We start from the raw sequence: 24818 nt of genomic DNA on the forward strand, positions 1-24818 counted from the left end.
TTCAAGATCTGGGGCTGAGGGGGGGGACTAGGAGACACTTGACCGTACCTGTTTGTTTGTTGGATCAGCAAATGTCCAAAGGAGGCAAGCGCACTAGCGAAATCGCAGACAGAAGGCCAAGAAAGAATGCGCTTTTATGAAGCTTGGATCGAAGTAGAACAGGGGCTCGGGTTGGGAGGGAATGAGAAGCGTGGAGCGCGAGCAGTCGCTACGCTGTCGCAAGCAGCGGGTCTGCCAAGCCTCCCTGGATGACTCAGCAGGCAATTTGACGAGCCACCGACGCCGCTGACGCATCACGTGAGGGGCTGGAACGGAGGACTGTTAGTCCAGATTAGGACATGATGGGCATGGCCAGCCGTCCCTGGTTCCTCTTCTCTATAAATAGAGATGTACGCTGGGCAATAGTCCTCCGCGGCATTGAACAAAATATGTGAAGCGATGGAATACTTTCTGTTAATTGAGACCGTTTTTTGTATCTACACACATGCCTAGAGACTAAATAAACAGTTGCTGTCTATTATAGTGCTTGAATATCATGCTCCTTGTGCTCCAGCCGGACTTTGGATAACCCACTTGCAAATTTACTCATAGAAACCGAATCTTGTCCGAGCTCATCGTAAATAGCATCCAAGTCTGTTCCTATACCGATTTCTTCAGCGGTTTTGAGGCTTCGAGAGTCGAGGAAAGGTGCAACGGAAGGCCAGACACTATGCACCTGGTCCAAAAATAACTCAGCCCCCAGGTCCCCTATCCCTTTGATCTCTTTCATTCGTCTTTGGATCTCCTCAGTATGGCCGTGAGAACCTTCCAATAGTTGATTGAGATCACCATCTGCGAACATTACAGAATTAGTTACCGGAGCGGAGAAAGTTGGAAGATTCCGAGGAATTCATACCATATTTATTGTTGACGAGTTCTGCAAGGTTGCCCAGATTTGTAGCACACTGTTCCCTATAGCGGTTGTAACCTGACTGTCTCAAAGTCTGGACTCGGTCCTCCCATGTACTATTTGCCAGTGTGTCAATCAAATGGTATCGGTGATCGATCAAACCACAGGTGGTTTTGTGCGCCAGATGGTGCGATATAGGACGAGACTTGAGCATCGCATCAATGGCAATCGCGAGCACAGTCTCTGACTTTGGTTGGAGTCGCTGAGATTGCGGTATCCCCGTGCCCTCGAGAGGTATGGCGCCGAAGGTCTCAGCAACACAAGCAACCTGGGTACCGAAGTCGTGCTCATGAAGTTGGCGACGAGGCATAGTCCTATCAGATGAGTCGAAAGGGCTTGGAAGTCCTAATATCAGTTCGCATTTGAGGTCATCAAAATGTATGTACAAATACGAAAAATAACACATATCTAGGATGGTGGATATTTGCCACTAATTCCCCTGACGTCAGTTTTGCATAATTTATACTTAACATAGGCTACCTTAATAATTACATGGATAGCGCCCGAGGTGATGCCTGCTTTTCTAGCCGAACAGTCAGTATGCTATGATAATAGCTGTAATGTAATAGTATGCCTATTGTTCTATCCATTTGCCTTAAAGCTTTGCCCGTCTCTTGCTCTGCAACACCTCCTTAACTAGCAGTACGGCAGATTCCGCACAACCAAATGAAGCTTGGTATCCAAATCCACCATGACCATAGTTGTGTACAACCTGAACCCCGTCAATTTGATCCTTTTCGATTCGGGGACCGCCGTCCCTGAGAGGCCGCAAGCCGACGCCGTGCCGTATGATGGAAAGGCCTTCAATTCCCTGCCCTTTCTCGACAAGTTGCGGGGCAGCTGCAACTGCACGGGCCATAATTCGATTTGCAAGATTTGGGTCAGGTAAGGGGTTCCAATCACCCTTTTGATAAGAACCACCGAGGATAGTGCCACCGCCTAAAATTGTCAGTCTGGTGGCTTTTATAATATAGGATGTGAGATATTACCAGCCGCACGAGTCATGATGTACATTGCCTCATCTTCACCGTCATCGGTTCCCGAGACGGAGACCATGGGGCCGGGATCATTGCGAACAATAACAATTTGGCCCCGAGCCGGCTGGAGTTTTTCATCAACCACCCCCCCAAGGAACCTCGATGAGAGACCGGTACAGTTGACAACCACATCGGCCTTTTGGCCAGAGTGGTGAGAATGTGCAGCATCCGCAATGTGTTTAAACACGGCTCTCTCAAAAACCGTGCCATTCTTGACGCATTGCCCTACAAGCCAAGGGAGATAAATGGCAGTATTGATACAGACAGAAACGAACTTCTGGGCATTGTCGATGCTTGGTCCAAGTTGGTCATTGGGAATAGCTTCAAACTGCTTTAGTTATTATCGGATGGTCACAGTTGTCTCCTCCTCGGGGGCTTACCTTGGGCACAACGTCTTTGTACCAAGGGTTTGGCTGCACCAACTCCGAGAACCATTTGCCCGTGGCAGAGCCTTGATCTTTCTTTCGGTTATAGATGAGAGTATCTGCATGGCCTGTTAGAGATGTACGTTCATAGGGCATATACGAAACAGTATGACAATACTTGCCGAGGAATTGAATGCCCGCCTCGGGGTATTTCAAGGTGATTTCCTCCAGAGCTGGCCAGGTTGCTCGTTCCCATGCCTGGTGGTTGCTACCCTCGCTTCCGACCCTGAGAATGACGGAAGTGAGTCTTTAGCTGTGAGCGGATATAATTGCTAAGCTGATGTGAGGCCTACGGCATGTAATTGGCGCCTGCCCACGGAGACGCATATTCAATATCATAATCCCCCGGCATATGCTTGGCGAGCACGGTGACGTTATTATTTGGATCCTGCGACAGCAGATATGCTGTCGTCAGGCCCGATACACCAGCCCTGCAAGCTTGTCAGCTCGAGTTCAACGTGGTGCAAGCTGAGTATGCTCTCGCCGTGGTGAATTTTATGCATGCCTTACCCCAGTACGACGATATTATTGGTCATCTTGCTTTGCTTTTTTGTTGTCGTTAGCACGAAGTTCGATTCAAGATCGGATACTCTATTTCAACCAGTCAAGTACCGGGATGCGATGAGTTCAATGGCAGCAGCAGAGCGAGCAGGATGCGGGGGTGAGGCAAAGAGCAGTTAATCTCCACTATCAACAATCCATTTGATAAGAGAAATGGAGACAAGAATCGGGGTAAGTTTTAAGGGTAAATTACAGCTGTATGACCCCTGTTAGGGACCTGCTCTTTTGGGTGGCGGCTAATGAGGCGGTGTGGTGTTGACCCAATGAAGGTGGGTGAAAGCGCACAACGCGCCAAAGTTTTCTTGGTGGAGACGCGGAGGAAAACAAGACAAAACACCCTTCAATACACCTCGGTATAACTGGCTAGATACTGTCGAAGGATGCGGAGCTTTGAAAGTGCGAAGACGAAAAACCGTCGAATTACGGAACGAATTCCTTTTTACTGTTATATCAGATCCAGGACCACTACTTTCTTTGAATATGCATTAGCGAAGTCCCCAGAAGTTCCGCAAAGGCCGTCTCCGTAAAGACCCGCGTTCTCCATCGCTAGGGCCCACTATCTCCCAAGAATTGAATAAATCACATCGCATATTTGATGGCTCAAACAGATGAAATCCAAGTGATTTCGGAGCGAAAGGTTAGGACTACAACCTTCTCAGGCGTCGTATAGATCAGCAAAATGGCATCGTAGTCCAATTGGAACCGCGAATGGCGGGAATCAGGCTTCGACAACCCAGTCAGCGATGTCATAGTTGGCAACGTCTCACGCGTGGTCCAATCACGGGGGAAGCCGGGCTTCACCGCCCCCTGCTCGGCTCTCAAAGCTGGACCGATGCTTGAATTCCTTTTTCTATCCATCGCACCCGCAGGGCTCATTTACTCTGCGGGTTGTTTGTTCCCCTGATCTTTCCAGGTCTTCCCAGGCAACTCCTAGTTATTCATCGCAGGACCAATCCCTTCCATACACAAATCATAGATGACGAACTTGGGCCTCAATAGGCTTCCTTGCTCACCATGTCTACCCTCACACACGGTGGCAGAATCGTGCCCATACTTACGGGTCACCAACAACACCAACACCTTGACTCCACAACCCCAAGCTCCGATGTACTACAAAACCACATTTTTCCACCGGCCATCCACCCCTCCCCGCTGCTGGTCCAGCAAGAGGACACGCCGGCTATACGTCAAAATAAAGCCTCGGACCACCAGTGTTTAGAGATGCCCTGCTTGAAGCAACGCAGCCTCTTTGCCTTGCCAACAGAAGGTGATGGTATGTCTACATGATTTCAGAACAAGGCTAGCTCCTGCAAAGCATGTTTGCTCTTACTTTTCACGTTTTCTAACGCGTCTATCCAAGGAAATTGTCTATATTACTCCCTCTCCGATCAACTCTATGGCAACTTCGAACATGGCCATGAGATTCGCCAAACGTTAGCCGAGCACATAGCTGATAACAGGGATTACTTTATGCAATTTGTTGTTGCTAAAGGTGGGGAGCGTCGCCGTCCCAAGCGATCCGCCGTCTCCGCGTACGCCACGCGTTCAGCCGATGTGGCTGCCCCGTCGGAAGAGGATAAGGAACGGCGGTTTGAGGAAATGGTAGCTTCAACGCGTAAAAATGGAGAATGGGGGAGTTCTGAGCATCTACAGGCATTTTGCCAGGCCTATCAAGTAGACATCAACGTCTACACTATGGAGGGTGTTCAAGCATTTCGGGATGTCAACGCTTCCCATGATGAACATCGTGAAGTAGTTCATGTGGCTTTCCACGTAGGTCCATGTTGTTCCGTCTTTATTTGGTCTAGGAAGGGTTTGGCTAACAGAAACAGGACTTCAAACATTATTCTTCAGTGCGACCTTTGGATGGACCTCACCATGCGCTATTTGCTCTTCCAAAAACGCAAATTGGACCACGCCCATGCCTTACAAAACCTGAGGAAACAGACTCCAAGGCATCCATTTTGTCTGATTCTAAAGACTTGGGTGACAATCCTATCCATCCCTCCCCTAGTAAAGACTACGACGATACCATTAAGAACAACAACTTGACCTCTGACATCCCTATCCCTCCCAACAACCCCCCTCAAGACCCCACCCCAGACCCTATGCTTGCTGTTGATGTCTTTCCTCCTTGGGATATTCAGTCTATTCAAGATGGACTGGGAGGGCGTTACGATCGCGATACCATCGTAGATATGCTGCAGAAATGCCGCGGTGATATTGATCGCGCATTTGCAGCACTCCTCGGTGAAACCAACGAAGATTCCACAGGAAAGAAATTAGCACCCGGTCCTTGTTTCAAATCTAGTCTACAAGTTTCACGGGAGTCGTCGCCTTTCAGCACTGGGAGCAAACGCTCTGCCGAAGATAGCGATGATTCTGAAGACCCTCGCCCAGCAGTTCGGCGAGGTCGACCAAAGAAGCGGGCTGTATCCAACCTTACATTGGGTGTGGGCATTTCCTTCCGAGACGACCAAAATGAGGTCGTCTCACTCAATTTACGAGTCAGCACTATCCAATTTCCTCGAGCAGGCACATGTGCTGACAGGTTCCACAAACAGATGAAGGCCGATGCTGAAAAGGCAGAGAAGGCCGAGGCAGACCCTGTATTTGTATCAAATGAGGGCACTCCTGTGCAATCGGATTCGGATACAAAATCAAGGCCACGTCGCAGCGGTCGTCTTTCAAAGCCTCGTCCAGCTTAAGGGACGATGTCCCAGGATGCAATTGCTTCCTTTGCTTTCCCTTTTTTTTCCTTTTGCGTTTGGCCCTAGATTTCTAGCATCTCTTTTTGCAGCGATCAACTCTTGCATTGTGATGGCGTTAGCGTGAAACATCTGGTACACGTGGGGTTTTCTTTTTGTCGCATGCATAGCCGCACGAAACCCATGATCAGGTCGGCTAAGGAGAGGCGTTTTGACTTAACTTGCATGGAAGGAGGTGCCTGGTGCACTCCTTAATGGCTCATGACATGCATTTCATGGCTAGGATTTGGATGGCTATTTAGCTTAAATGGCTTGATGTTGTTTGTTATGGTAGCGGGTCTGCAGTGCATGTGCTCGAAATCCGGCATAAATCTAATGGAATATCAACCAGATGTGGTTGATTTGCTTTGCAGTAGTTTGCTTTCTTTTTGAAGTGAAGTGTTGATTGTCTAATGATTGATTACAAAACTCCCTGTTTGCATTGATGACATCGTAGGCCTCTATCGTCTATATACATACGTATTTGACAGCCATCATCCTCCTGTCATGCCCAAAGGTTTCCTATGCTCCAGTTCTTACTCCTCCAATAGGAATTTGAGGAAGGTAGTTCCAATCGCGACACCATCATGCTCGTTTCCAGCTCGATCCAAGGCATCTCGTGCTTGCTCCTCGGTGAAAACCCCAGTCTTGGTCCTGTTCTTAATGATCTCTGTCTCAATTTCACCCGTAAACTCAGGGTGACCTTGCACTGTGATAAAGCGGCGCGGGGAGTACATGCCCTGTACTGCACAGCGAGGGGAAAAGCCAAGGAGGGTAACATCTCCCGGGCAGTTGAAGACAATATCTTGGTGCATTTGTTGAATACGCTGCTCAAAGATAATCAATACTTAGCTGATAGACATGTGTCTTGTCGCCATTAATTTGGCAGTGAATGCACTTACAAGTTGATCCCGTCCAAATAATTCTTTACCCTTCTTTGTCAACTCCACGTCACAAACAGCAATTTCCCATCCTTGATCACTTCGTCCAACTTTTGCTCCTAGGGCTCGACCGATGATCTGATGTCCGAAACAGATTCCAAGGATGCGAATACGGTCTTGTGCCAAGACAGCCTGAGTGAATTCCACGAGGCGATTGATCCAGGGGACATCTTCAAACGAGTTATGTCCTGTTGCATTATACCCAGCCTATCAGCGCTTATGTTTTCTAAGTGGGGAGCCAACAGCAACTTATACTCACTTGATCCAGTAAGGAGCACAGCGTCAATATCTTCCAGCTTCGGGTATTCTGTGCCATTTACGATGTCCCATTTTGAGATTTGCAGGCCTGCTGACGGATCTAGTCTGTCAGGCTGATTGAGCATCTGCGCGCTAGCTGTGAGCAGCGCACTAAAGACACCTCCATAACCATTATAACGACCGTTAGTATTAGGGAGCGGAGTATCGCATTCCAGGACTGCGATCCGAAGCGGCGGGCGCATTGTGCTGTCGATTATGTGAACAAGACTTGATATTTTAGGATATTCATGAGAATGAGCTTCTATCGCACAATGCTCTATCCCCAGTGAATGAAAGAGAAGGGAGAATGGGGACGGAAGAAGCAATAAGTCTCCGATGCGTCACAAATCCCGGAGGCGATCCAATCTTATCCGAATGCCCGACGATCCGATAACTCTCCCGATAAGCGCCCCCTCTCGCTGGTCGCCACTTGATCATTCCCGACGACCTAATGTGTGGACAATTGCCCTATGCTGAAAAAGAAGGACGGCAATTAGATCAACCTTGATATGCCCCATATTTAGCCCGACAGTGAGTGTTGCAGAAAATAGTGGAACCTTGCAGCCGTCTATGATTAGTGTTGCCTCCAAGACTTCTCTCTGTCAGCCGCGCTTTCCTTTTCATTTTCTCTTCATGCAATACTCGGTTCGCCTCTACAGGTCGAAACCAAGCAACCATTGTCTACCCGGGGATAGTCGTGGTTGCTCATATTGTGAGACTCCAAATATCACTATTTTGGCACCAAATACACCATTTATGCAGCCATGGCTGAGCACAAAGAGGAGGATAGGCTTGGTTTCCAAGCTTCCGAGGGAACTCCGCTCTTGCGTGAAACCTCCACCAGCCATCAAACAACAAACTACCGCAGTGTGACAACCTATACCAGTTATACCGGTGGTGCTAATGATCGGAGAACAAGTTCATCCGATGTTCTGTCCAATGGTGAGGTTGTTTTCCCCATTATCGCGTCCGTCAGTTCTGCTCAACCCAGCTTGGACGTCGAGCCGAACCTGGAACGAGTGTCTTCCGCCGGGTCTGCGAACAAGGTCAATGGAGCAGCCAACGACACTCCGTCAGCTGCAAATGAAGATAAAAATTATGCGGCGCGGTTCATTGATGTCTCTCCAACCCGATTCTGGGTTATTTTTTCTGGTGTGATGCTCGGTTATGTGATCGGCTTCTTCGACTCCACCGTAATGGCTTCTAGCCACCCGGTTGTCACATCGTACTTCAACGCGGCAAATTCAGCTTCCTGGCTATCAACGGCCTTTCTGCTGACCTCGACGGCATTTTTGCCACTCTTCGGACGTGTCTCGGATGCTTTTGGTCGAAAACCCGTTTATCTGTTTTCGATCTCAATGTTTTTCCTGACCACCGCCTGGTGTGGCCTAGCTCGGAATATTGGAAGCTTCATTGCAGCTCGTGCACTTTGCGGCATGGGTGCTGGGGGCGTTTTTTCCATGGGCCAAATTATTTCCAGCGATTTAGTGCGCCTTGAATATCGGGGTGTCTATCAGTCCTATATTAATTTGTGTCTTGGCATTGGCAGCTGCGCAGGACTGGCATTTGGTGGCTTTCTTTGTGACCAAATTGGCTGGCGAGGTGCATTCCTGGTCCAGCTGCCATTCATTTTCGTGTACTTTATTGCCGCCGCTTTTACTGTCCCGGCCGAACTCGGTGTGAAGCGACTCGGTTCAGAGCGCATGACGGTGTTGCAACTGATCAAGAGCATTGACTTGACTGGTTCGTTTATTCTAATAATGGCTGTGACTGCATTGGTTATGGGATTGAATCTTGGCGGTAATATTTTCCCTTGGAGTCATCCACTAGTCATAAGTTCTCTTGTGGCTGCCATTATCTTGGCCATTATTTTGATACGATATGAGCGGAATGTGCCTCGAGCCGTGCTTCCTATCGAACTTCTCTCTAAAGATCCCCGTGCTAGCATCATCTTTGGCAACTTCTTTGGCGCCATTTCAGTGAACACGATGATGTTCAATGCACCGTTATACTTCCAGGCCGTCAAGCTGACTAGTCCAACGGATTCGGGCTTACGTCTAGTGGCTGCATCGATTGCTGTCACTGCCTCCAGTGTGGGTACAGGATTCCTGATTACATGGTCGAAACGATTGAAGCCCACAATCATTGTTGGTGGTGTTTGCATGCTCTTAGGTGGCTGTGCTGCCGGCTCTATGGGTATCAACACGCCATATGCCATCTCTATGGTTTGTGTCTCTTTGTCCAGCCTTGGACAAGGATTCTCATTTCCGTCGCTCATGGTTTCGGTTCTTGCCACTAGTGAGCAAGCCGATCAAGCTGTCGCAACCACTACTCTCGGATTAGCACGCAACCTGGGTGCCGTGATGGGCGTCGCCATTAGTAGCTGGATTTTCCAGAATACTCTTTTATACGAGCTTGATCATAAAGTGACAGGCCCCGAAAAAGAACACATCATTGGTCTTGTTCGCAAGTCCATCCGTGCGATTGCAGACCTAGATCCTTTGCATCAACAACAAGGTTTGTTTTCCGAGCACCGACATCGGGTCTCTTCATAATAGTTCTACGCTGACAGCTGGATAGTCATCGGATCATATGCACCGGCGCTCCGTTTAACATTTCTCTCTGCTGCTTTCTGGGGCGCTATCATGTTGGTATTACACTCACGACTCCGGCTGCCGCGATTAGGAAGCAAAGCGTAGGTGAAACGTTGTAGTGATTATGTTCCCTATATTAGAATGATTGCACTATTCATGAACTTAGGGTCGCAATATACTTGTCTATATAGATATATAGTCCCTTTCTGAATCATTAAATTGACATGCGAGAAATAAATCTGTTCTATAGATTGACTCCCTTGAACGCTATGTCTGCCGCTGTTTTATCTCCCTCTCTATCATAAGTATCAATATTGACACATTCTATTATTAGCTGTCAATTGGGTAGAAAACGGTATCGACTAGTAAGGTTGGGGATCCAATGGAATACGATCAATATGATGATATCTTGCATGACTTAGGGGAAATGGCCTACTAGGGAGACCTCTAATTGGAGGATATCTTTCCTCATACACAGTCGTTACAAAATATAGCTTCACATCCCCAATAGGGAGAGGAATCAACTCTTACACTCTCTTCGCTTCATCTGCTTCGGCTTCCTGTAGGGGGGCTTCCTCCATCGTGGTGTGTGGTGGTTTGTATGCTGGTTTGTTGAAGCTATATCATCCTGCCTGCATTCTCAGGCTTGCCGCTGAGCGCCCTGGTTCACTACCTAAGTGTGTAGGCGGGGGAATGTTGAATATCCCCTGGCCTCCTAGTCTAGCGCTTTACGGCGCTGTATTCCGAGTGTACCCGGCATACAATACAATAACGTGTAGGGAATTGGGTATCCCTGTGATCCTCGAACGCACTTTGAAATATGTGGGTCCCTTCCGTATCGTAGGAATCTCCTTCTTCACATTAGCTGTTAGTACAACAGCGCCTCTACACCCTAGCCTATGACTGACAAGTCTTAAAACTACAGACTAAAAGCACAATATTTGGTCTTGATTCTACTGGCAGTTCTCAATAACCCCACTCAACAGCGAACGAAGCTAGTCTTGTCTCATTGGTCACCGTGGCTCCCGTGACATCGCTCAAGGCGCCAAGGTGCCTGGGGCGGAGACTGGCACCTCGTTGGCTCTCATTCCACTCCTGCCACCGCAAATTGGGCAAGTTTGCTCCCAGTCATTCGATTTCAAGCAATCTGAAATAAACCATCCCTTATGAGCACCACCAAGCTTTTACATACCACTTCCGCTCCGCTCGCTGATTCAATCATTTGTACCTTCACCGAGCTTTGATCGTGATTGAGCGTTGAGATATCCATGATGAACGTTGTCTTGGAGTCTACTTTTTTCTATGCCGATGAGGATCGTGTGCTACCAACGCCAACGGAGATTAGAGCGATTAATGAAGCATTCGGAGATCCTAGCAAAACCTTCAAACCGCGAGCCGCACCGGTAAAATTGCCGTCACTGGGTCTATTTATCAAATACGGAAGCCGGGTATTCGTTACAGAGGCTAAAACGCAACAATGGTTGCATACAATCCTAAAGGGTCGTGTGCCTATCCCCGAGGTCTTTGGCTGGACCGAGGATGATGGGCAAACCTTCATCTATATGGCTCTAGTTGACGGTGATATGTTGATGGACAGATGGGAGAGCCTAGACGAGAAGGAAAGACAGTGTATTTGTCACGAGCTGAATTATATGGTCCAGCAGTGGAGAGAGGTCTCTATTCCACATAATGCGTCAGAATCTTATATCGGTAAGGATCTTAGGAGATCTTTATCCGGGTGCTCAGCTACTAATAATCGTCTATCGCATCCTAGGCAGTTTAGACAACGCGTCACTCCAGGATATCTTTCTGCTAGATCACCCTGAATGTGCTGGGCCCTGGAGAGGAGCAGATGCTGTGCAGAAATTCCAGGATGCCTGTGATATCAAGGCCAGTAATACTATCCCGGTTCGCTTCTCGCATGCGGACCTTCTACCCCCTAATATCCTTCTTACCCCTGGACCGAGTCCGAAGGTGGCGGCAATAATTGACTGGGCCCAAGCAGGGTGGTACCCGGCGTATTGGGAGTATTGTAAAGCGCGTTGGATCACTTTGGCCCCTGAGGATTTTGATCCATCCCTCCTGGATGAATGGCGTCAAAAGTATCTCCCGCTGTTTCTCAACCCGGTGGACGAGAAGACAGAGTACCATCCCTGGATTTGGTTTGTCTTGACAAAGGGGCTTTAGAAACTCAACTGCCAATGAATTTTCAGATTGCCAGAAGGACACCAGCTTGGCAATATCAAAACAAAAGGCAAAATTAAGGGGAAGAATTGGGTATTTTTAATTTCACTTAATCAGCCTCATTTTGCCGATCATAATTCGTAAACTAGAGGTTAATGCTCTGGCGCAATACTACGAGGGGCACGAAATATCTCCAGCTCCTTCAAAACACGCGCGTTTCTGTAATTAAATTTGCCCTTATTTAACTCGCTGATCTTTTTATTGCTAGTAGGAATCTATTAAAGTCTTCCACTATCAGGATTTTGTAGTATATTGTCTTATTTGTCGTGGGACACCAACATTTAAAGTTTGCGACTTGATTTCTAGATGAGGTTAGACACCAATCTCCACAAAACGTCAGTTACCATATGTAAAGGTTAATCTATGATACAGAGTAGAAAGCCTGCCGACTAGGGAGATCTCTGATTGGAAGATATCTTGCCAGTACAGAGTCTTACAGAATATAGCTTCACATCTCCAATAGGGAGAGAATCAACTTTACACACTCTCTTCGCTTTATTTTGCTTCTGCTTCCTGTCTGGGAGGCTTCCTCCATCGTGTTATGTGGTGGTTTGTTGGCTGGTTTATTGAGCTATATCATCCTGCCTGCATTCTCAGGCTTGCCACTGAGCGCCCTGGTTCACTAGTTAACAGCGCGTAACATAGGGGTGTTATACTAAGAGGAGACTAGCTAGTTCTTCTAATCCCTATCCGTTTATTATTTCTAGGTTCGTCCATGTAAATTAGATAGTATAAGCTAAATTCTAAAATAAGGTAGCTGCAATTATCACGTAAATCTAGCTTACGCTCTTTCGCTTTCTATCGAGCTCTCTTCTTAGACTAACCTTTACGATATAGGGTATCGCTGATCGTAGACTTTAGTATAGATACTTCAAATTTATCAAGACAGAATAGTTCTATCCTATAAAGGTATAAATCTGGCTTATCGAGTAGATAATCGCATAGGGCTTCCAGCATAATCGGAGTAATACTCTGTAGCCGTCTAGGCTTAATAGGAGGGGCTTTAACATTACCGAATAGTCGCAGGTTAGACTAGATTCTAATAATAGCGCGCTTATTACAGCCTACAGCTTTCGGTATCTACGAGGTAGTTAATTTATTACTACTAATTATATTATAAATCAACACGAGAGTAGACTTAGCTAGGTTAGGAGCTATAGTTCGTTGCCGCTAGTGGAAGTGCTAAATAAGAAACCTAGATTAGACTTAGGAGAGTTAATATAGGGCACTCAGGTTGCAGCTTTTCACCTTACAGGTGTCATATTGCAGCATGAGGCTATTCCCAACTCAATGCCTCAGGTGTTAGTTCGACACCTTATCGGTCAGGCTTCATCATGACAGCCCCACTTCTCCCCAATATGGATGCATGACCTACAAGGCCCTGAGGGTTCGGTGCCCTTCCACTAGGGATTCGTGAACCCCTCTTCCCTGTAGCCTTTGCTTACCTCTGTTACATGTGGGCCATGTCAGACCGCATGTTGTAATGTGATCCATCGTCTTTGTTTTGGTCATGTGGGAAGGTGTTGAAACCTGTACATGAATTGAGGGTTATGGAGAGATCCATGATAGCAAGAAACAGTGTTTTGCTTTTCCTTACTTGACGTTTATCTTCCTACCTAGTCGACAGGCCTTCTACCCTGTACAAGTAGTTATTCCCTAACATTGCCGATATAGATTCAATTACTATTACCTACTCCCGATTTCCTAGTTATAGAAGAGCTTTCCGACTATATAGATCCTTCCGTGTAACGATTCTAGTAGTAGATATTAAGCCTATTACAAAGCTTGTTTTATCAAAGTTATAGATATCGTTAGGAAGGATCCCGTTTTTATTAATTGTATGCTCTACTAGCTTAAACTACGCGCGTAGGCTAGTAGGATCTTCGTTTTGTGCACGTTGATAGTCGTAGCGTCTAGAGAAGCGTGTATAAAGCTCTGGTCGACGTTTAATATAGCGTGTTACCTAGTTAACACCTATATTAGGAGGTAGGAGAGGAGGGAAGATATTACTACGCGCTACTAGTAGAAGATTTGCTATATCTTTAATATACGAAGGCCTAGGGGAAGCACTACGCGTATCTAGCGATAGTTTCCACTAGCAAAGCGAATCCTCTTCTTCTTGTGTCAATTTAAGGCGTAGTGATGGTATGTCCTGGCGATTTGGAACGCCCTTTATACGCGTTCGAAGCGTGCTCTCTGGCACGCTATAAACCGCTGCTGCTTTTCGTATAGATAGGGTAGTATCATTTTGAATAGCTTTGATAGCAAGTAGTATCCTACCCTCCCTATCTGGTGATTTTGAGCGTTTTTCAGAACGTTTTGGTGGCATGATGTATGGTGGAAGATAATAGGTAACGCGTGGGAAGCGCGTTTTAGATGGGGTGCGCAGCTCACTAGTGAAACACGTTAACCAATCTGATTATATAATAATTACTAACCAGCTTAGGTTGATCAGGATGTGCTCAATTCTACTTCAGTGATCCAAAAGCGGCGAAGGGTGAGCACTAGAACGGAAAGAGAAGGCCAAGCGTTGCCAGACATTATCCTGTGTATATGCATCTAGAGCCACAAGGCAATGGGCTAGTGAGTATGATTCGTCGGACCTGACCTGTCTGGGTGCGCTGACATCACCGTACAATAGATCCGAGTGCCCTCTGATCCCTGCCCCCGCCTTTGCGCATGCCGGCCCGGTGAAAAGTGAACGCACCCTCCGAAGATTCCTTGAATTCCTCATCGCTATCCAGACTCTTTGACAGTCCTCTCTGCGGCTCCAAACCACCTAGCGGCGCTGGAAATGACCATGGCCATTCGATTGGAACTAATATCGAGATTTTGTGCCTACGAGACCCTCCGATCGGTACGGCAGCCGACCGCCGCAATCGGCGCTGGGGGATAGAAGAAGAAAATACCCAGCGTAAGAGAAATTGAGCAATTCAGTACGACTTTAACAAAACAAGATGAACCTCACGGCTCGTCGGCAGTCGAAGTCTCAATCACCGAAAACGGACTCGAAAGCAGCGACACCAAAAAGCCAGAAAAGCAACTCTCCGCGACAATCCAATGCAAACCGCAAGAAATCCTCGGAGATAGCTGATACAAAGGCGAAACGGGTACGCACGGGCTGCTTGACATGTCGCGAAAGACACTTGAAGTGTGACGAGGCCCTGGGACGATGTCTCAACTGTCGGAAGTCCGACAGAATATGCAGACGAGGGATTCGCTTGAATTTTATCGACATCCAGACTCATGCTCCTCCGCATGTCATTGCTCGCCCTCGTGGCGCAAAGGTGACATTTCGAGATGATTCGCGCTTTATTGCATCCGAATACGTTGGGGGCTTCGAGAGATATCCACCCCCACAGCCGGAAAGTCCAGTCCAGGAACGGAGGCAGCTACACCACGAGGCGTTCAATCTAATGGGACATGATCAGTTAGCGAGTCTGTTCCAATCAGTCGCTCATTCATTCGACCCATCTGCATTTGAGTTCTCGCACTCGGTGGCAGACTTGCTGGGCGGCCCAGATACTTGGCACGACTCCCATTTAATGCCCGGAGACGAATTGCTGCCTCATGGGGCGTCTAGATTTGCCCGTAAATTGGCAATGAAGCAATATAATCCCTCGTCTTTGACTGATCCTGAACAAGTATATCTTTTACAAGTTTTTGTTGAAGAGGTCGGACTATGGATGGACTCCATGGATGCAACGAGACATGTAAGATCCCGTATTTCTCTCCCTGTTCTTTCGTTTCCGTCTCACCATGAAAAGTTTACACAAATTCTACCGCTCCACGCAATTGATGAGCCAATGCTGCTTAAGGCATTCTTAGCCTGCGGCGCTCGGCATTTATCTTTAGTCAACCCATCTTATGGCACCGAAAAGGCGACATCATATTATGATATGGCCACACAAGACCTTATGAATGCTATTCAGGATCCAAATCGTGACTCTGTCCTATGTACTACAGCTGCACTTGTTCTCAGCGTTTATGAGGTCATAGCTCCCCAACCAGCCTTGGAATCCAACCATATCTCGGGATCACGGGCTTTACTGCGCGAATGTGGCTGGACAGCCAAGACATCTGGTCTCGGCGGTACGTGCTTTTGGGTGAGTGTTATCATGGAACTTCTGAGTTCGCTACACTTCAAATGGTCGCTTTCCTGGAATCCAGACAGCTGGGGAGTTGACATGAACATGGATCACGCACAGCCTTTTGGAAAAGGTGATGACCTTTGGGTGCATCGCAGCATCTACATCTGCGCCAAAATAATGAATTTTCGAATCGCAATGGAGCACCTACAGTCATTGGGTGACTCTGCCAGTCAAGCTCAAATAAATGATGCATTACAAGAGTGGAACCTTTATCAATCCTGGTGCGAACAATGGGCGAAAACTGCCCCTCGGTCAGTGAAGCCACTTGGTCATGTTCATCCCTGGCAAGCGGACTCCAAGTCAGCATTTCCATCAATATGGTCAGTTTTCATTTCCATTCTGCTACCATGCGTCTTACTCACGCTTCCCTCATCAGGCTTCTCAAGCGACCTGCGATTGTTTCTCAGTTGTTCTACCATACGGCCTGCATATTATTAGCCAAGGCCCATCCTATGAGATCTAGAATCGGCTTGGAGATGAAAGAACTGCAGCAAATACATGCACATGATATTTGTGGTATTGCCACCAACAATAAGGACAAGGGCGTTGTCAATGTCTTGATCAGATGTCTTGCTATTGCTGCGGAGTGCTTGGAGACCCGCGAAACGCAAAATGAAGCACTCGGCATATTTGATACCATCGTCAAGGATTCCATTTGGCACGCAGAGCCAATCCAAGACGAGTTGAAACACGTCTGGGGCTGGCAAGTCGCGCATCCCGAAACCGTTGATCCCACGCAGATGCATCATGATTATTATGGTCTAGATCCAGCGCTGCGTATTCATAATGGCCCTGAATTTCCCCCAAGAGTATCTAATCCTCTTTTGACAGCGAGTGATTTTTCGCTGGATAATCATCCGTACCAGGGGTTCTATGTGGCTCCTCATCATCATACCCTACAAAACTACCATTACGAGCCATATCTTATTTGAGCAATTGGGGTTTGGTGCATATTCAATCTTCGGATGTTTTTATGTTATTTATTTTCGATATCGATAAATTATACCCCGGATTGCTTCACTGTACTCTGATAGAAACGGGATTCGACCGGTTCTAGTTACAGCTAAATTCTAAACCCCCTCAATAAATCCATTGAACAAACAATTTCGTCTACTTAGCCATTGTGTTAGAAGGTAAATTTATGTCTTAAAGCTAGCTGTAATACCTATATGTCATTTGGGAGACAGGTACAGCCAGACCGTGGGAGAATCTGCCTTTCACGACCAGAAATGGTTTCAGAAACCATATTAGCCTAGGCTAGCTGCTGGCGGCGATCGGGCGACTGTTGGCCGCCAAGCCACTGCGGGGTTGCATGAGGAGGGTCAGCTGCATCGAAACATCCGAATCAGACACGACTCCAACGACAATTGATGGGCTGAAAGAAATGGCGGAGCTTGGATTGGCAATATTTGCCACAATAGATCTTTGCTTCAAGTATGTGGCACGTTGATGATACGGAACAATTAGCTGACACCGGATCATAGACAAGGGAAAACGCTTGTGGACTTGTGCCGGGCTCTGCAAGGTGCCAAATCCAAGGTTGCTGAGATAGCACTCGATATCGAAAGGCACTGGCTGCAGACCAAATTGAAGCTAGAGTTCCTCGAGAAAATAAACGAAAGCATGGACGAAGAACATCGAGATATCCAGAATCGTACTCTCCTTGTGCTGGTAGAGAAGCTGAGTGCTGCAAACACCACGCTCGATAAGATCGTAACCAGAACCCCCAAAGATACAGATAACTCACCGTCTCTTGGTGTGAGCAAATGGCGATATCTTTTATACAGAGAAAATCTGGAGGAAGCGTTGAAAGAGCTGGAAGCCTGGCAGCAAAAGTTTTTTGACCCCGGCTGGTATCTGACATTACGAATTCCGAATCCTCAGATAGACATGGAACTATCTAAAGGATTGGAGAGCTCGAAAAGTGGCCAGGGACAGGCCCTTATGCCGCGTGCGCAGAATCTCAGGAATGCGACTGTACGGGATGTGCCCGCTCGGAATATTTTTCTAGATGCCACAGGCTTAGAATCAGCTCGAGTTTTAAACATGCAGTTTACCTCAGCCAAGATGGTTCAGCGGCATGGAAGCTCGCATTGGCTCGTCATCGATGAGATATTCGTTAATCCACGAGCCGACATTACACGCTTGACAAGGGACATACGGAACCTTGCTTCCAAGCTCTCTGGTGCCGACCCAAGAACTTTTGGTTTACTCACATGTTATGGGGTAGTACCTAAGCCCAATCGCCAGCAACCCACTTCGTTTGCTATGATCTTCAGAACACCTGAATACACTACAGACGGAGAGACGCTTCGCAAGCGTTTAGTGGCAGGTCAGATTGACCATTCCCTGTCTGATCGGCTTGAGATTGCAAAAGATTTGGCCCGATCGGTTTTCTATATCCACGCACATGGATTCGTACACAAGAATATCCGACCAGAAACAATTCTGCTACTTCGAAAAGATCCATCTGATTTTGGATCTTCCTTTCTCTTGGGACTTGAGAATTTTCGCAACGCAGATGGTGCCTCTATGAGATACGGCGACTTGGATTGGGAGAGAAATCTATATCGACACCCCCGTCGTATTGGGTTGACTCCACAGGATGATTACATCATGCAACATGATATTTATAGCCTTGGTGTTTGCCTACTAGAACTTGGAATGTGGGAGACGTTTGTGCAATATGATAAGGAAGACGCACCGTACCCATCATCCTTACTAAGAATCGAAGTTGATCAACCGGGAGCACTTAACTCGCTTCAAGGCAATTTAGTCTCAATTTCCCGGGAAATTCTTCCAAAGCGCATGGGAACTAAATATTCGCGAATTGTGGAAACATGCTTGACATGTCTTGAGGAAAACAATGCAGACTTTGGCGACGAAAGGGAATTTGACGACGACGTGGGGGTTAGAGTGGCTGTGCGATACATCCAAAAGGTATTTCCTCTTCTCTTTCCTGAAAAAAATTACCATTAATACCTTTAGGTTCTCTTTCAACTTAATGAGATGTGTCTATAGTGGTTGAGGGCCACTCAAGCCAAGTGAAGTTAGCTACTCAGCATCTTGCCAATGATCCACTTGGCCTCCATGTCCAAGATTTGGACCAGTACACCGCCATTGTAATCCTGATAGGAGAAAATGAGAATTTTGTATAGTTTTACTGAAATTCATATAGTTTGAGCTCCAGTGGCTCTAATTATTACAACTGGTATGACTGATTGAATCCACTCTACTGGGCGAAATAGTCCTACTTGAAATAAACAGAACATGCTGTTTAGAGAGTTTAGGACAAAACTGACCCAGACAACCCAAATAACTTATCGGATAATTCTGTGTTCTAAATGACATAAATATATATGTTTTGCGAAACTAGCAGTAATTAAAGTAAAATTGAGTTGAACGTTGTAATGATATAGTATATTCTCCAGAGTGGGGCGGTTAGAAAGGCGGTGCAGAGTCCCATCATCAGGCGAGGGTCTCATCCACTTGACTTTCCCGCTTCATCTGTTTAAGCTCCAAGACAGATCCAACGGGGATGGCTGACAAATCTGACAACTCTCAGAAGTCCCCGGTCACCCCAATATACATTCTCCGGGGACATGTTGCCCCGATACATGCTCTGAATATCTTATCCGGAAACCTACGGCTTATTTCTGGGGATGCTGATGGCTGGGTCGTCATCTGGGACCTGGTTACCAAACGACCAGTGGCTGTGTGGAAAGCCCACGAGGGGGCTGTTCTTGAAGTGAAAGGACTTTATAATGATACAGGATCAATAGAGCTCTATACGTGAGAGGCGAAACACCCGCCTATACGGTGATCACCAGCTAAATCTATCACAGGCATGGTCGTGACCACAAACTTTGCGTTTGGAAACTCCGAACAGAAGACGAATCATTTCTGGACAAAACCCTTCCAGTCGATATATCGGGGTCCGTCAACCTGGATCAAGGGACTAAGCCTTGGCTGCTTCACTCCCTTCCTGTGAATGCACTCAACTTTTGCGCCTTCTCCATGACCATTGTTAGCGTGGCCGAAAATCCAGATCAAACAGATATTTGCCAACCATCTGTTGAAAAACGCCGAAATGTTCTTTTTGCAGTTCCTAATGCTATAGACTCCGGCGGAATCGATATTTTTCATCTCCCATCCGAGCGCCGGCTTACCACAATACAGTCAGACCCTTCCACAAAAACAGGAATGTTAATGGCTGTCAACCTCTTTTTACAACACGGAAACCTTTATGTTGCATCCGCTTTTGAAGATGGACATGTGGTACTTTTCATGCAGAAGGGACCTTTTACCTTGACTAGCTTTGAATCCGGCAACATCACTTCTCAGTCCTGGAAGTGGGTCAAGGTCTACTCGAGTAGTCCTCACAGTCAGCCAGTTCTTTCCATTGACACTGTCCCGACACTTGATTACTTTATTTCCTCATCAGCCGACTCCTTAATTACCAAGCATCCGGTTCCCGTACTGAACTCTGCAGGATACACCCAACCTGCCAATTATGCAGAAAATACCCCCGTAAAGACAATCAACACGAAGCACTCAGGCCAGCAAGGGCTGCGGATACGAAGTGATGGGAAGATTTTTGCAACCGCTGGCTGGGACAGCAGAGTACGGGTATACTCGAGCAAAACTATGAAGGAGCTAGCTGTGCTCAAATGGCACAAAGAAGGTTGTTATGCCGTGGCTTTTGGACAAGTTCTTCCAGGTACTCGGTCAGAGCCTTCCTCGACTCAGTCTGAAAAATCGGAAAGCTGGAGAAGTACTCCTGGGACAGACCGACATTCGGCGGAAAAGTCACTGGCGGCTGTTCATCTCCAGCGGAACAAAAAAATACAGCAGACTCATTGGCTAGCGGCTGGCTCCAAGGACGGGAAGGTCTCATTATGGGATATTTACTAAAATATGCTAATGCTTTTGTACAATAATGATGTATCGCCAGAAAAGAAAATATCATCCATTACATCAAGCAAGGTTGAATTCGCTGGCTCCAGCGGACATGTGCTCCCTCATCTTGGCTCTCATCTTGCGAGCTGCCTCGTCTGTGGTAGAAGATGGATTGTCATCGTGCTTCCGCTTCGCCCCAGCAGCCCCACTCCGTGAAGCCTTGAAGTCCTTCTTCGTGTCTTCCTTAGTTTGACGCAAGCCAGGCACATTGATTTTACCTGGGCGATCCCGAAGAGCGAAACTCTTCGCAAGGTGGCCAAGATGAAGCTCTTTGATATTGAACATGCTCCGCTCAGCGGCGATATGGGTTGCATAAGCACGAATATGAGATTGAAACGCGCGACGCGCCATTTCCAAGTATTCTGGGTTCTCCAGGGCCCAGCGCTCGACATCCATCTGCCAGTCAGTAGTCTTTTCCTCCCAATTCTTTGATGTAGAATCGGTACTGCCGCCACCGAAACCGCGCTTGAGAATATCAGTAGCATCGGTACGCGTCAGAGCTTTACCCCCATCACGATAGCCACGCTTGAGGACTTCAACGTAGTTCTCTTCACAACCGGGTTGAAGGAAAATAAGCGCACGACCATCACGACCGAGACGCGCCGTACGACCGATACGATGGGTGTGGTCATCTGCGCTGAAGGCCGGGTCGTATTCAATGACAAGGTCGACGTTGGGAAGATCCAACCCTCGGCCAGCCACGTCAGTACAGATCATCACAGAAGCGTCCTTATTCTTAGCGAATGAGTTGAGGGTGGCGGTCCGAACATGCTGGGGAAGAGAGCCATGGAGTCGGTGGATGGTGACAGGGTTCGAAGATGTCGAAAAAGCCAAGGCAGGCGCAATAGTGCCATGGGGGGACGGCTTGTCCTTGTCGTCCTTCTTTTCGCTGTCAGAGGCCTCCTCTTCTTTGTCCTCTTCGTCATCACTCTTGTTGTGTCCCCTCTCACCGTGCTTCCTCGTGAACACCTCATAATGGAAATCTACCGAGTCGGCGCAAGACACAAAAACAATGGCTTTCATCACAGAGCCTTTCCGCATAAATGTCCGTTTGAGATAGGCAGTCAAAGACACCAGACGTAGCTTCGCCGCAACGATCGCATATGACTGTTTCAATTGAGCTGGGACTCGGAATGAATCCTCGTCATCCTTGTTTGCATTCCGAGCCTTTTCGTCCTCATCCTCAGGATCCGCCTTGATATGGACTGCATCCTTCAAACTGATCTCACCCAGCCGTTGAACATTCATCTTGAGTGTAGCAGAGCACAAGATGGTTGTCCTCCGCGACGGTACGCCGGGAATTCGACTGGGCCGTTGTCTTGCGTCGAGCTTCTTAACGATTCCTTGTAGTTCTTCTTCGAATCCCATATCCATCAAGCGATCACCTTCGTCCAACACCAACCATCGTACGTTGCTAACATCGAGTACCTGCGTATTGTCGAGATGGTCGGCCAAGCGACCCGGAGTCGCAACGAGAATATTTAAACCCTTCCTTAGGCGTGCCTTCTCCGATTTTTTCTTCTCTCCACCAATGACTGTCCCTCCTACTAGCCAATTCGCGCATCGGAGAAGGTTCTCCAACACGACAGAGATCTGCTTGCACAACTCACGAGTTGGAGCAAGAACAATTGCGAATAAACCACTGTCACGGTGGACGCCCGCCTCTTTTGTCGCTTTTGACAGAGCCATAATGCGCTCTACCAAAGGAAGAAGATAAGCCAACGTCTTGCCAGATCCAGTTTCGGCTTGGATGAAAGCATCGCTTTCTTCCTTAAGTAGTTGTGTGATAGAAGCTTTCTGAATCGCTGTTGGGGCCTTCAGCTCGAGCTTGGTAAGCAGATGCGCTGCCAAATTTGGCGAAAGGCCCAAGTTGGTGAAGGTGTCAAGTCCGTCAATCAACGGGGCGTTAGTTGGCTTTGCGTCCTCGCTGGTGACTGCGTCTTGCTCCGCATCTTCCACATTCTTTGATTCAGGGTTGCTGGTGAAAAGCGACGAGACGAATTGCTTGGGGTGTTGGTGTGACGATTGCTGCTGGGTTCGCGACCGACGATCGCCTTGAGCGCCCGGGGAATCAAATGAATCTCCTGTCTTCTGTCGTTTCGCAGGTCTTGTCGCAGAGATTTGAATTTTGTTCGGGTTCTTCGACTCATTATTGCGCTGGTTGCCGTCTCCATCGCCTTTTGGCTTGTGCTGAGAGCGCTTCTTTGCAACCAGCCGGTCCCTCCATGTCCCTCCTTTGAACTTCGCCTCTGGCTTGATGACAGTTTCGCCGATGGCAAAGTTCAAAAGCATACCATCTTCAGTCATGGTGAGATTCGTAGGTCTTGACGAAAGACCGAGATATGAGGTGGAAACTCGAAAACTCGATCTGGATAAGAGCGTTGCCATCGAGACTTTTTTTCCTGCTGCGCCAAGACCCGGAGTCAGGAATTTCGTCGGCCCGAGCCCTACAGACATGCCCTATTTGCCTTTTTGGAGATCAATGTCAGAATACTTTCTAGTAGATTTTGGATGCATTTGACGCTAATAAGGAGTGACTTTCTATATATACAAATATTTTGATCTATCGAGATTCAATTAAGCGCGGGCCGTCAGAATCAAGTTGTCAATCAACCGCACAGGGACTTTGCCACCTCCGAGGCCGCAATCCTCGCCGGAATTGGTCTCCTCGAGGGGCGCCATCTTGAAAGCCGCACTCAGAACAGCTCCTTTGCTTGGCTCAACAAGATCCAGCTCTTCTAAAGTATTGGGGTCGGCGAGAGAGATATAGTCAATCTCAAAGAGAGCTCGCTCCGATGGAGATAGGGCTTGCTGTTCCGCAAGCACGCGGTCGGCAACCGCGCGGGCAGCTCCCAATATATCAGCCCGGGAACTCTTCCCTGATTGATAGGCCTCCTCCGCAGCTTTCAGCGACCGATAAATTGTGAGACCGATAGCACGTCTTCGGGCTCCAAGGTAGACATTCCGGGAGCTCAGCGCCAGCCCGTCACTTTCACGGGAAGTTTGGACGACCCGAACTTCCGTACCAATATGGAAGTCTTGCACCATTCGTTTAATAACGACTGTTTGCTGCACGTCCTTCTGCCCAAAATATACACGATCAGGGGTGGTGGCGTTGAATAGCTTCATGCAAATGGTCGCAACACCCCGGAAGAAGACTGGACGCGAGCCACCTTCAAGCTTTCTTGACAGGGGTGTAATGGTGACAAATGAACCATCTCCATCAATTTCAGACGACGGCGCCAGCGTAGGGTACATGACCTTGGATGTCGGCGCGAAAATAGCTGAGATTCGTCCAGTACCTACTCCTAGACTTTCCAACTCCTCGTTGAGCTTTTCCAATTTTTTAAGATCGCTATCCCATGTGCGAGGATAGCTTGACAAGTCTTCATTGACGCCAAATTGGGTCGGGTTGACAAATATGCTCACGAAGACATCGGTGTTCTCGCGGGCAGCCTCCCGAATCAATGATAGATGCCCTTCATGAAGAGCACCCATTGTGGGCACAAATCCCATTGTACGGTCATTTTTCAGCAATTGCTGGCGCAACTGGCGCAGTTCGGGGACATCGCGGAAAACCTGGAAGGAAGATGGCTGCCGAACAGGCCGCGATGCGGCTGTGGCGTCGGCAAGCAATGATGAAGCTGCGGCTAAAAAAAAAGGATGGTCAGTTGATTGCCCAGGAATCTGCGGGGTGGTTTGGAGACACACTGGAGAAAGACCTCACGCCGTTCACCAATCGTGACATGGCGGGTTTCGGAGATGAAGAGATGCAGTAGCGGAACGGTTGGCGGGGAATCGTTGGCTGATTTGCTCGCCTTGCCCCCGCGGCCCCACGTGACATGCGCCTCGGCTGTCCAATTCTGGGGGAACCCGTGAAGACATCCGGGGACGATCACCCGATTTTGTTGGG

At 47.8% G+C, this 24818-nt stretch overlaps 11 protein-coding genes across 11 annotated transcripts; 6 read left to right on the forward strand and 5 right to left on the reverse strand.

Annotated features, from left to right (window-relative positions):
- Positions 1-517: 517 nt before the first annotated feature.
- Positions 518-1259, reverse strand: N7462_004787 (uncharacterized protein; the record flags this gene model as incomplete). Its single annotated transcript, XM_057076513.1, has 2 exons — positions 518-831; positions 896-1259. 2 exons carry the CDS (start codon positions 1257-1259, stop codon positions 518-520), a joined length of 678 nt encoding a protein of 225 aa, XP_056936018.1.
- A 285-nt stretch (positions 1260-1544) lies between these two features.
- On the reverse strand, positions 1545-2947 carry N7462_004788 (FAD-dependent oxidoreductase; the record flags this gene model as incomplete). Its single annotated transcript, XM_057076514.1, has 5 exons — positions 1545-1888; positions 1939-2314; positions 2367-2637; positions 2705-2842; positions 2922-2947. The coding sequence occupies 5 exons, from the start codon at positions 2945-2947 to the stop codon at positions 1545-1547; spliced, it is 1155 nt and encodes a 384-aa protein (XP_056936019.1).
- A 1039-nt stretch (positions 2948-3986) lies between these two features.
- N7462_004789 (uncharacterized protein) lies at positions 3987-5680 on the forward strand (the record flags this gene model as incomplete). Its single annotated transcript, XM_057076515.1, has 3 exons — positions 3987-4245; positions 4333-4745; positions 4805-5680. The coding sequence occupies 3 exons, from the start codon at positions 3987-3989 to the stop codon at positions 5678-5680; spliced, it is 1548 nt and encodes a 515-aa protein (XP_056936020.1).
- Positions 5681-6255: 575 nt separating this feature from the next.
- Positions 6256-7160, reverse strand: N7462_004790 (type 1 glutamine amidotransferase; the record flags this gene model as incomplete). Its single annotated transcript, XM_057076516.1, has 3 exons — positions 6256-6546; positions 6622-6848; positions 6920-7160. 3 exons carry the CDS (start codon positions 7158-7160, stop codon positions 6256-6258), a joined length of 759 nt encoding a protein of 252 aa, XP_056936021.1.
- Positions 7161-7721: 561 nt separating this feature from the next.
- On the forward strand, positions 7722-9656 carry N7462_004791 (putative MFS multidrug transporter; the record flags this gene model as incomplete). The annotated part of the gene is made up of 2 exons (XM_057076517.1): positions 7722-9474; positions 9538-9656. The coding sequence occupies 2 exons, from the start codon at positions 7722-7724 to the stop codon at positions 9654-9656; spliced, it is 1872 nt and encodes a 623-aa protein (XP_056936022.1).
- Positions 9657-10822: 1166 nt separating this feature from the next.
- N7462_004792 (uncharacterized protein) lies at positions 10823-11738 on the forward strand (the record flags this gene model as incomplete). The annotated part of the gene is made up of 2 exons (XM_057076518.1): positions 10823-11261; positions 11326-11738. The coding sequence occupies 2 exons, from the start codon at positions 10823-10825 to the stop codon at positions 11736-11738; spliced, it is 852 nt and encodes a 283-aa protein (XP_056936023.1).
- A 3014-nt stretch (positions 11739-14752) lies between these two features.
- On the forward strand, positions 14753-16878 carry N7462_004793 (Zn(II)2Cys6 transcription factor; the record flags this gene model as incomplete). The annotated part of the gene is made up of 2 exons (XM_057076519.1): positions 14753-16266; positions 16323-16878. The coding sequence occupies 2 exons, from the start codon at positions 14753-14755 to the stop codon at positions 16876-16878; spliced, it is 2070 nt and encodes a 689-aa protein (XP_056936024.1).
- A 452-nt stretch (positions 16879-17330) lies between these two features.
- On the forward strand, positions 17331-18925 carry N7462_004794 (uncharacterized protein; the record flags this gene model as incomplete). The annotated part of the gene is made up of 2 exons (XM_057076520.1): positions 17331-17380; positions 17431-18925. 2 exons carry the CDS (start codon positions 17331-17333, stop codon positions 18923-18925), a joined length of 1545 nt encoding a protein of 514 aa, XP_056936025.1.
- Positions 18926-19484: 559 nt separating this feature from the next.
- On the forward strand, positions 19485-20860 carry N7462_004795 (WD40 repeat domain-containing protein; the record flags this gene model as incomplete). Its single annotated transcript, XM_057076521.1, has 2 exons — positions 19485-19738; positions 19792-20860. The coding sequence occupies 2 exons, from the start codon at positions 19485-19487 to the stop codon at positions 20858-20860; spliced, it is 1323 nt and encodes a 440-aa protein (XP_056936026.1).
- Positions 20861-20923: 63 nt separating this feature from the next.
- dbp7 (putative ATP-dependent RNA helicase) lies at positions 20924-23212 on the reverse strand (the record flags this gene model as incomplete). Its single annotated transcript, XM_057076522.1, has 1 exon — positions 20924-23212. One exon carries the CDS (start codon positions 23210-23212, stop codon positions 20924-20926), a length of 2289 nt encoding a protein of 762 aa, XP_056936027.1.
- A 270-nt stretch (positions 23213-23482) lies between these two features.
- Positions 23483-24653, reverse strand: N7462_004797 (pantoate--beta-alanine ligase PAN6; the record flags this gene model as incomplete). Its single annotated transcript, XM_057076523.1, has 2 exons — positions 23483-24555; positions 24617-24653. 2 exons carry the CDS (start codon positions 24651-24653, stop codon positions 23483-23485), a joined length of 1110 nt encoding a protein of 369 aa, XP_056936028.1.
- Positions 24654-24818: the final 165 nt, after the last annotated feature.

The sequence above is a fragment of the Penicillium macrosclerotiorum genome (genome assembly GCF_028827735.1).
Source record: "Penicillium macrosclerotiorum strain IBT 26536 chromosome Unknown utg000003l_segment0_segment0, whole genome shotgun sequence".
Lineage (NCBI taxonomy): Eukaryota > Fungi > Ascomycota > Eurotiomycetes > Eurotiales > Aspergillaceae > Penicillium > Penicillium macrosclerotiorum.